Source organism: Seriola aureovittata, chromosome 1 (genome assembly GCF_021018895.1).
Source record: "Seriola aureovittata isolate HTS-2021-v1 ecotype China chromosome 1, ASM2101889v1, whole genome shotgun sequence".
Lineage (NCBI taxonomy): Eukaryota > Metazoa > Chordata > Actinopteri > Carangiformes > Carangidae > Seriola > Seriola aureovittata.
In genome coordinates, this window is record NC_079364.1 from 26,360,990 (window position 1) to 26,372,167 (window position 11,178).

At 40.2% G+C, this 11,178-nt stretch overlaps 1 protein-coding gene across 1 annotated transcript; it reads right to left on the reverse strand.

Moving 5' to 3' along the window:
* Nucleotides 1-123: 123 nt before the first annotated feature.
* On the reverse strand, nt 124-4,127 carry LOC130172127 (cytochrome P450 1A1). The gene is made up of 7 exons (XM_056380572.1): nt 4,004-4,127; nt 2,558-3,429; nt 2,308-2,434; nt 2,122-2,211; nt 1,741-1,864; nt 1,471-1,557; nt 124-1,267 (listed from the first exon to the last, which is right to left on the reverse strand). Exons 2-7 carry the CDS (start codon nt 3,395-3,397, stop codon nt 970-972), a joined length of 1,566 nt encoding a protein of 521 aa, XP_056236547.1. The 5' UTR covers nt 3,398-3,429; nt 4,004-4,127; the 3' UTR covers nt 124-969.
* Nucleotides 4,128-11,178: the final 7,051 nt, after the last annotated feature.

An 11,178-nucleotide genomic window follows, 5' to 3' on the forward strand; every position in this document is an offset into this window, starting at 1 on the left:
GACTTGGATGCACCTTTTTGTGCATCAGTGACTTAGTTCATCTTCATGTGATGGTCATCAGTGTATCAATGAGTGGGTGTGTTTATTTTCTTTCAAATCAAGCAAGAAATAGGAACAAGAGGATCATTAAACCATATGTTTTTATTTTATTTGTGAGGCTGATTAAAGGATGCTCCAGTCACATGCCCTTACATGTTATACAATCATTGATACATTAGCGATAGAAATAAAAAATTGTATAGCTTACTAATATATTCCAAAAATCATTGGAACTCTTTTGGTGTCCTGATAGATCATATAGATGCACAGCAAAACTATTTCACCTCAAATATATACAAACGCTAGGCACATAAAAAAATTACTTTATAAAATCAAGAAAGAACTTGATATACACACAAAATCACATTTTGGGATACAAATATATCTTCAGTGTCTTACATCCACATTATAATGGAATAAAAATAGCTTACAAGTATAAATGGTATCATAAGGTAATATCTGTTCTGATGTCACAGAAAAGAAATAGGTTGCAATGGTCTAAATAATGCCTATCCAGTAAAGCATACAGTTTGTCCCAGAGTTGAACAAGGCAACTTTTAAAAGTTTCAGTGTGTTTTATGAATGGGAGCAATTTAGATTACTGGACAACACAACAGGAGATCCAAGTATCTCCTTTTACTTCACTGAGAAGCACCAACCATGTGCAGGAGTATCTCTTAGAGACCCAAAAACATGGCAGATATATGTTCACACAACCCTAGACATCTCTGACAATCTGCCACAAGCAAATTTCACTTATTTGCTTTAATGCCATTAGCTTTGTAGATCAAATTCAGCATGCAGTGCCTTACATTCTGAGAAAGATGCTTCCTCCACTGACACTTACACTTTAATTTGACTGTGACCCTTACAGTGCTAGAGTCAATTTATACCATCTGTTGAGTCATAGATTGTACATGGTAAATAAGTTCACTGCTCATTCCTTGCTCGCATTGTGGCTCTCAGGTGGCAGCGTTTGTGCTTCATTGTGAGACCGTATTCAGGTGTCATGTCCAGCGGCTCTCCAGGCATGGCGTGGAAGTGCAGCTTCTGGATAATGATTGCCAAGAAGAGGTAGACTTCATTTCGTGCAATGACCTCACCGATACAGCGCCGCTTTCCCATGCCAAAAACCATCACCTTCTCTCCTTCCAGCTTGTTGACCTCACTGCCATCAGCGTTCAGGAAGCGGTCTGGGTTGAACAAGGATGGATCTTTCCACAGCTCACTGAAAACCGGAGAGAATAAAGAAATAAGATAGGGGTACAAATAACCCTGAGAGCATGATAAATTAGGGTTTTAATCTCTCTGATTCAGCCAGGTTTGGGAAGTGAATAGAGGCTGCTATGTGTCTTCCTTTTTAACTACCTACGGTGTGCTCTTGAGCAAAAAAAAAAAAAAACGAAAGAAAATGAAACAAAAAGAACTTACGGATCATGGTTGATCTGCCACTGATTGATGAAGACACATGTGTCTTTGGGAATGAAGTAGCCATTCAGAGATGTGTCTTTTGAGGTGCTGAAAAAGAAAAACTAAGTGTTAGTCTATTGTGTATTTACAGGTTTATACCACATACATTATTATGCTAGTGACAACCATGTCCTTGTGTCCATCTTTGTGTGAATCTCTGATAGCATGGTATTAGCATCTCATTGTCAATTGTCACCTGTGGTAATCTCATCAAAAACACATGAACCTCACCAGTGTGGGATAGTGAAGGGCAGGAATGAAGAGTGACGAAAGATCTCCAGGATGAAAGCGTCCAGGAAAGGTAACTTGGGTCTATCAGAGAGAAGAGGAGAACGGTCCAGGCCCACTTTGTCCTCTGAAAAATAAAGAATAGTAATCCAGGGTGAGGATGGAGGCTGCAGTCTATCGTCCTATCTCACAATCAGACATTCGACGTTGAGAGTAGCAAAATGCATGTTCCTGCACTACTCTTTCCCCTTGAATCAGTGCAAGGATATAAATAACCCTGTTATATCCACTGGTCATCAAAGCCATGCATTTATCACACTTTTACTTTACTGCCAGGTAAATGTAACATCCAAGATCTATACTGTGTAAAAAAGCTGTACTTACTCAGTTCTTGATAAAGCCTCTCCTGGATCTCTGGGTAAGCCACCAAGTACATCACCGACCATGACAGGGCAGTGGAGATGGTGTCAAAACCTAGACAGAGAAAAACAAAACTCTGTCAGGACTTTTTTTTCAAAGGTATTTATACAGAGGTCACTTATGATCAGACCATTCAACATATAGACCTACCAGCTCCAAACAGGTCGTTGACTATTCCTACAATCTTCTCATCTGACATTTGGACATTGGAGTTCTCATCCAGCTTCCTGTCCTCACAGTGATCAATGAGGGAGTCAGTGATGTCACGGATGTTGTCCTGAAAGGAAATGATTGGACAATCTCATTAAAGTTTAAATACGCAGTGACTGAAAGAGGAAATAATGTCTCTAAACAAGAATGGAGGAATGAAAATTTCATGAATGATATAGCGGCGGTGTACCTTGTCGTAGGTGGTGTAGTGCTCGCTGACGATCTTTTGCACAAAGTTGTTGAAGCGATCATTGATGCGCAAAAACCTCTTCATTGTTGTGCTGGGCATGTATTGAAGGATAGGGATGAAGTCTGCTGGGTTGCCACTGCCCACCACCTGGCCGAATTCATCACTGAGGTTCACCAGGCTGAGTAGCTCCTGATCGTTGTGGTCGTACCGTCGGCCGAAGCACATGCCACAGATCACATTAGCCACAGAGACCACAATGTAGCGGAATGGGTCGAAGCAGCCGTCGGCCTTCATGGCGGTGTTGAGCTGTTTGATCAGATACTCTCCCTCTTTGCAGATGTGTTCTTCCAGAATGCATGAGTATTCTGGGGTTGTGCCCTCCAGGGTGGAGAAAGAGCGCAGGGCACTGTAGGCCAGCTTTCTGCGGGCACGCCAGACACCGGCCTGGTCCGTACTGAAGGCCAGACTCTTGCCATTGTTGATGAAGCGAAAGCTGTACAGGTCGGGTCTGCCTGCAAACTCGTCCCCTTGCTTGATGAGAGCCTGTCGAACAGTTTCACTGCCGCTCAGCACAACCACAGGGCGCATGCCGATCTGGATCTGGAATACATTGCCGTATCGCTTGCTCATAGCAGTGAGACTCAGGTAAGGTTTGCTTCCCACCTCCAGCACATTCCCAATTATAGGCAGGGGCTTTGGCCCCGGGAGCTGACGAAGCCCCTCAGGAATCTTAGTGCGGAAAAACCTGAGAATTAGATAGACCAGACACACCGTTGTCATGGCCACCAAACTCTCAGAAACCGACACTGATCCAATGAATGGGAGTATCATTAGCACCATGATGATAACTTTTTTTCTGGCTTCAACACAACCTGGAAATTAAATAGGAGGGGCATTAGAGTAGTGAAGGCAGGGAGGAGAAGAGGTGTTGCGCAACATGTTGACTACATGAACCATAAAGTTTAAAGTTAGTAAAAAGTGTCACAAGGCATGTGTTTGTTATTAACATGACTCTATAAGCTTTCATGCATTGATCTTATTATTAACATGACTCCACATGCTTACATTTCTTTGGTCTCATTTTCATTTTATTTGCCTTGTCTGGTTTTATTTCGTTTTGTAAAGCACTAAGTAGCATTGTTAAGCAAAATGCTAGACCTATATAAATAAAGCTTATCATCATTCTCATTATGATTATTACATGCTGCAAAACAGCCCTTTACACAGGTGATGGTCTATGCAAAGTCTTAGGCTTTGTAAGGCTAAGTTTAGCACCACCACAAACAGGCTCATAGAAAAGCCACCAATAAAAGACAATAGCCTCATTAAAAACAATGAGCATATTTAAGTTTGCACCTGCAAAGACCAACTTCATACTTATACAAGTTATTCTGACCAAACAATCTCCACTCAGCACTTTGCTCTTATCTGTGACATTAAGCTTACCTTAGCTGAACAATCAGAGAGGAAAAATGCTGTGATCCCAGAGGTACTTTTCAAAATAGTATAGATCAGTTGAGTTATTGTCCGCGTTTACTCTCTTGATGTCCCAAAAACAGAGATTGGGCTCTGGCTTTATAGTGCGCTCCACAGCTTCATTGGCTGCTGTGCATGACGTAATCCCCCTCTCCCTCTCCCTCTCGCTCTATCTGTCATGAATGAAGTTTAGTACATAGAAAAGGTGTGGGTGTAGGTGTATGTCTGGTGTGTGTGTGTGTGCCTACCCGAGATTCGAAACCGTTTGAAACTACATTTCTACACCAGCTACAGTTTTGTTTATTTCACAGTTGTTGATGCAAAGTTTGAAAACTACAGGAATTAATAGTCCTGCGGTTTATGTTTTATGGACAGATAAGACAGAATAGCCATCAGAGGCGTGTGTAACTTCCCCCACTATAAAACAGTTTGCAGTCTGTGGTGACAGTATTCGGCTTGATGCATCTACTGCAGGGTGTTTTAAAGGGATTTGAAGACGCAGTCTTGCGATTGGCTTCTGTGTTTATATCATATGGGCTATAATATAAACTATGGTCTTTGATCTTATCTGTGCCAATGATGCGTTTGCTGATGCAGGACATTCATCAAACTTTATTCTGATCAATGAATCAAACTTATTGATATATTAAGTGTTTCAAATTACTCTCCCATAGCCAACCTGCAAACCCAAACCGTATCGATCATCCAGTGGTTAATAGCAAAGCAGCTTTTATTTGTCAATTCATCAAAGTCCTGTTGATCTTGCAGTGTCCTCGCTCAGCTCTGTTGATGAGAGGATGATGTGATTTCAAAGCTGGATTGAATCAACATTTTTGGGAAGCTTGTCGTGATATAATGGAAAATGTGTTTAACTGGTAACTAGTGACAAAAATATTTCGATTTATGCAAATTAAAATACATCAGCACAAGTTTATTAGGCTGTATCCTGTAAAAATCAGGAACGATCAGGGAGTATTGTGCAGCACAGTAAGAGCGAAGAGAAAGAAAGAAATAAATTAAATTTACGCAACACAACACACAAGGCTCTACAAACAGTTTCATGACTCTTATGTGGTTTGTTCTCTCTCTGTTTGCCTACAGCAACAGAAACAGAGCTTTGGTGAGAGAATGGGAGTTTGTGAGAGTGAGGTTTAAGTCCTGATAAAACAGTAAAATGCCATTGCGTGCTTGTACCTGTTAGTTCTTCGCTGGAGTTAAAGATTGACCAGTTGCGTGAGAGCGCAGTGATCAAACCCTCACCTCCCCTTTGAAGAGGATGCTGGGGAGGGAAGGAGGGAAGGAGGGAGGGGGGGCAATCGGGCAGCACTGCTGGAGTGCAAGGGTAGATGAGTTCAATACCATTCCTCTTTGTCCCTTTTTCAACCTTTTAAACCCAGAGAACATTTTCTGAGTATTTACAGCACAGCACGTCTGTACGTTTTGTGCCACTTTGTGGCTCCACAAAGGCAACATGTCTGATATTTTCATTAGATCTGTCAACCCTGCTGAGCAGTTTCACACTGTGAGCATGAAAGCCCAGTTATCAAGCATTTTCTCATAAAAAGAAAAGTCTTTTTTGTTTGTTTTTTATAATGAAAAATCTAATTTTATTTTAAAAGATGAAATTTTGATCAATTTTGATCAAACGGTTATTGATTTTCAGAACCTTAAAACTCTAATGAGACTTTATTTCACATCTGTAAAACCACTGTCTTGTGGTGACTTCACAACGCTCCGGGATTGTGCAACAGGTATTGTACCGCAGTCTGTGCTGTTATACCAGAATCTGTGTTCTGTTAGATTCAATTACGACCAGAGATGGAGGAAAGACTGATACTGGGGTTATGATGAATATGAGCTCAAATATATAGTGTCTCTTTCAAAATGTACATGATTTCTCTTTTGATTTATCCATGATCGTAAACACACCAGTGCTTATATGTGAAACCATGTGCACATTTTTTTTTCTTTTTCTTTTCAACAAATACGACAATCACTGAAACGTTTCCTCATTTATTCTTCATGTATTCTTTGTTAGTGAAACGTGTCTTAAGTCAAAATGTGATTTGCTTCAGGTGAAGTGTAAATGATCCTGATATAGGAAAGGAAAAAGCTGATTTACACTCAGTTTCTCTGCTTCATGTCACCACCAGAGTCGCTAAAGGTTTGTGTTTGACTGAACCTGGACATTTAATCAGTTTTTGAACAGTTGGTATGAATTTTGAGATTTGGTTTACAACACAGCCACAGATGGAAGGACAAATACAGTATAAACAGTAGGCTACTGGAGGTCATCATCACAGCCTGTGTCACGTCAGTCACTCTCCATCACTCTGTTTCTTTACAATATAAAGGCTGTATTACAGTAAAACGGAAAAAACACTAAACTTGTTCTGTAATTTATCATTGAATGTGAAAAAGTTCAGGTACAGATCAATTGTAATTTTGATTTGAGCTTTGCAAAATATCAAGCAGGTGTTTTAGGACTGGGCTTCTTATTCCTTGAATTATACATTGTATATTATATATTGTAGTGTAATATGAAGGAGCCAGAGTTCTCCTGATATTTCCTGAAATTATCAAGAAACTGGGAAAAGAGACTCACAGCCTCAATTTTAAAATACATCCATTCCCTGTGACAGTACCAGAGGTGAAGCAGAAGCACCTGATTTATTATCATCAAATTCCCTTAAATATATTCTGTTCATCATATTGTTGAGGGTGTGTGTCCAAGAAATGTCTCCTTTTTTGAGAGGGGAATATTTATTACTTATTTGAAGATCAGATAACAACAGTAAGTTATTTAAAGGCTTGGTTCCCAAATGAAGTCAGTTTTTTTTTTGTTTTTTTTTTGGTGTTTCGCCATAATCGCCTTTAAGGTTAAAAATAACTGTTAGTTGATTTTTTTTTTTTTTTGTATATTTTTTATCTGCTGTAAAAAAAAAAAAATAAAAAAAAAAAAAAAAAACTGTATTCGAACACAAGCTTGAGTTTACTCTTCTGTTAACTGGCCAACACTGTGGCGGTAAAACCATGCTTTACTACATCCCAACAATGTGCCCCGGGAGTAAAGCTACGGAGTCAGGATCAGATTTTGAGAGAAAAGGAAAAGTCCGGCAGGTAAAAGTTTGGGTTGTTCATGTATTTGTCGTAATCTGCGCGGCTCAGAGCTGTGCTGATCCTCCCGGACTGTGAGCTGACTCTCCGGGGACTCTTGCTGCGCGCCTCGGCGCTGCGCCTCTGGTGCTGCAGGTTGCGTGAGAAGCGGAGCTGCCGTCCAGAGGGGAGGGTCTCGGTCTTCTGGACAATCCTAAATCTGCTTGGTCAAGTCACGCGAAGGCAGCAGCCTCTGGAAAAGACACAAGGGTCTTAAACTTGCAGAACAAAGAGCGCAGGACGCGAGACTCCCTTTTTTTCCCCTGCTTGGGCACGAAGGTGCACATATTTGCGCGCTATAGCTTCTGTAAATGCGAGGATCTTGGGGCTTTGGAGTCATGCAATCTGCCACTCAGGCTTCATTCATTGCAGTCATGCAACACGGTGGGGCCGGACTGAGCAGCCACACGGGCGAGAACCCGCCAAACGGCAAAACAAGTTACGAAAACTGGACCTTATTAAACAAGGTGAACTAGTCACCCTTTCTCTCTCACGCAGCGCGGTCCCAGAGTGGAGCCTGGGATCGGTGGAGAGGGTGCTGGGAGTCATCCGGCAAAATGAAGAATAATTTCATTCCATATGCTACAAGTTGTCAGGACAATTCTTATGACTGACCATGGCTTCACTTTCTGAACTATATCTGCATAATATTTCCATGATTAAAAAAACAACAACAACATATATGTAGGCCTGTATATACTATATAAATTGAGGGACGTTGAAATGAACATTTTGAGAATCCTACTATGGGGAAGAAAACCCAGCTCTCAGTCCAAAATGTCTAATATCAGAGACTGTAATTATGGTTCAGGAAACATGAGTGAGGATTATGATACTGTGCACTGAAAACTTTATTTTTTTTTGTTAGTGCATATGTCATATATCACCTGCAATGATATGACACATTGCTGTTGACAAATAAAAGTAAAATACTGTTTATGTGGTTCTGATGGACACATTGCTGGTAATTAGGAACTGTGTGTCATATTGTTCTTGTGGGCCGGTTTAAAGGGAAACTCATCTTTGAGCAGTGTTGAGGGTATATGAATGAGATGACTTTATTGCAGTGTAATGAGCATGTATAAAACTCAAGTCTACACACTGTTAAAAAAAATCACACAGCAATTTAGTGAAATCAACTCATCTTTTCTCATTTACTTAATGTAAATATATACATGTTGTTATTTCAACATTATCAGACTTAAGAACCAATAAATGTGAGTTGATCTAACTTGAGGTCTTTTGACTTGAGATGATGAGATGAATGAAGTATTGATAATTCACTCAATGCGGTTTTGAAAGAAACAAAACCTTTACCAGTGAGTTAAATCTCTCCAGAAACTCTCCTTTTGGTAGTTTGAAGAAGACAGACATGATGTAAACTCGCTGTGTGTCTTCAGTACATGCAAAGGTATGTCACTGTTGTTTTGTTCCATAGTGATAAAACCACAATGAAGGTTGGTACTGAATTCAGTCCCATCACTGGCACACTGTAAATTCAACAAAGTCACCGTGAACAGCCTCGACTGCTGTCTTTGTACTGACACTGGCAGAAAGTGGCTTCAGTGTGTCAGATGAAGAACTGACTATTTAACATGAGGAGATGTAAAAGTAAAGTTTATTGGACTTTTAAAGTTCAGTTAGCTTAACTTTTACAGGTTTCACATTTTCAAAACTCCTAAAATGATGCAGAAGTAACTATAAGATTGTGTTGACTGAATAGGAACCGAATTGTGATTAAGTTGTGTAAACTATACAACTGAATAAATACCAAGTTTATGTGACTATAAAAGTTTATTTGCTTTGAATCATTACAAAATTCCTCAACTTGTTTTCTCAAATTCACTCAACTTAAAATTTTAAGGAAGCCCAGACACGTTTAAAGTTAAAACATTTTTAATTTTTATTTAATCAATTTTATTTTATTTTATTTTTTACAGTGCAGCAACTTTCTAAATAAACACCAGTTACTGTATTTAGCACCTGAGCTGATTCTGATCCACACCGTTCAAACTTGCTTGCATTTTTAGATTGTGTGTGTGTGTGTGTGTGTGTGTGTGTGTGTTGAGTGTGACTGTGCTCCCCAGAGATGAAACTGAACCTGATTAAAGATGAACGTGACTGTGATTGTGTGCAGACCGGCTGCATTCTCAGTGAGCACTCAGGCTGCAGGAGTGTGAGTCAGATCACAGCGGGTGAGCAGCAATCACAGCTTGAGACGGAGCGACTGTAAATGTCACACAAGTTTGGCTGGAAAACTGAACTTCACCATTTAAAAAAAAAAATATTTTTTAGCAATTAGTCTTTTTCATTAGCCAGTCCAGCTAAAGTAAGTTTCTAGATATTAAACCTGACTCATGCAAGAAAAAAAGGAAGGTCAAAGAATAGAAAAGTCAAAGCTGAACTGATAGGGATTCTTTTTTTTTTTTTACTGAGAGAAACAGGAAGAAGGATGTGGAAGCCCGGATGTGTGTCAGTGGTTAGATTCTGTGGTGAGGTAGTCTATTAACTTCTTAAAAAGATTAAAAGGATTACAGGCTACTACAAGAAGTGTACAAGAAGTGAAGAGTGGTGCTACTGTGTAGCTCCGGAGCCGTGTGTAGAGCTGACCACAGGTAAAACACAGGTGGGTCACCTCAGTGTGCACAGGATGAGCTGGAATGCAGAGCTGGACGCTGGCCTGGAGGTGTTTGGTGTTAGTGTTTGCCCATGTCCATTTCACAGAACTGGGGGGAAAAAAGAAAACAGGAAAAATATGTTTTGCCCAGAGCCATTACCTCTTAAAGAATTCTTGAACATAAAAGCAGGTGTAATGACTGTGAAGGTTGTTAGTTCCTACTCACGCAAAGGCTGTCACGCACACACCTTCAGAGCAGGTGTGTACCTCCGTTGCAGTGTGTGAATATCTTTCTTTGCATACCGGCGCTGTCTCAAACTTGTTCTTTTCTGTGTGGTGCTTTTCATCATTTAGTATCAGCTGACGAATGAATGCACCTTTATGGTTGTCAGAAAGATTTAAAATCTTTTCAAAGTATAGTTAGTGATAAAGCCCGAGCCCAAAAACCCAAAAGATGGTCATTGTATTTTGAAGCATTTTATACAGCCGGTGTTCCCAGTGTTTTTACAGTTATCATTACTTTTGATGTTGCTTTTAAAAGTAGAAAATCAAAAATAAAGAACTGTCCAGATAAAGATGTACCCCTGTGTCAGCTCTACGTAGAATACACTTCCTTTAAGGCTCACTAAAAAAGACATTGTTTGATTTCTGTGCGGAGGTGGAGGTGGTTGTGGTGATGGTGTTGAAATGTTCTTGAACAAGAGCAAAGTCTTCACCTGATCCAGAACTGATGAGCTATGAACGTCAAGGAATTTCCCCTTCAATGATCTGTCAAGTGTCACATTAAATTCTCCTGTTGCTCCTCCAACTTGGTGCATGTCCCTTGGAACCAATAGCAACTAGGCCTCTTCTGCAAAGTTACATGTGCATGTCTGCAGGTATCCCAGGTGTAGATTGTCCATATTTCATGTGTTACCTTAAATTTGAGCAAATATCACAAGTTGGTGGATCACTGAGGCTTTGACCATTAGAGCACCAGTAATTTGGATGACACAGGAATTAACGAGGTGCTCCATCAAATTAATATTACACTGATAAAAATGGGGGACTCACAAGTAAGTTACCCAAAAACTTTAAATAAATTACTGGATACACATCACTAATTGAAAAAGTAACTACATTAGGCCTAGTCTACTAGGCACAAGTCTACTGATTACTCAACAGCAAAAATAACTTGTGACTCTACTTTTGTTTCTCAGCACGGCTCGGTCAAAGGTGCCTTCAAATCGTCACCATGCACACAATTCATCCTTTGTATTAAATTTGTAGTTACTGGGAGTTGCATTTCTCCTCGTTTGGTACCGGCTAATTGCTTCCCCCCACCTCAAGCCCCTGTGCCGTCTCCCAGACCAGTCTGTCCACTGAACACAGA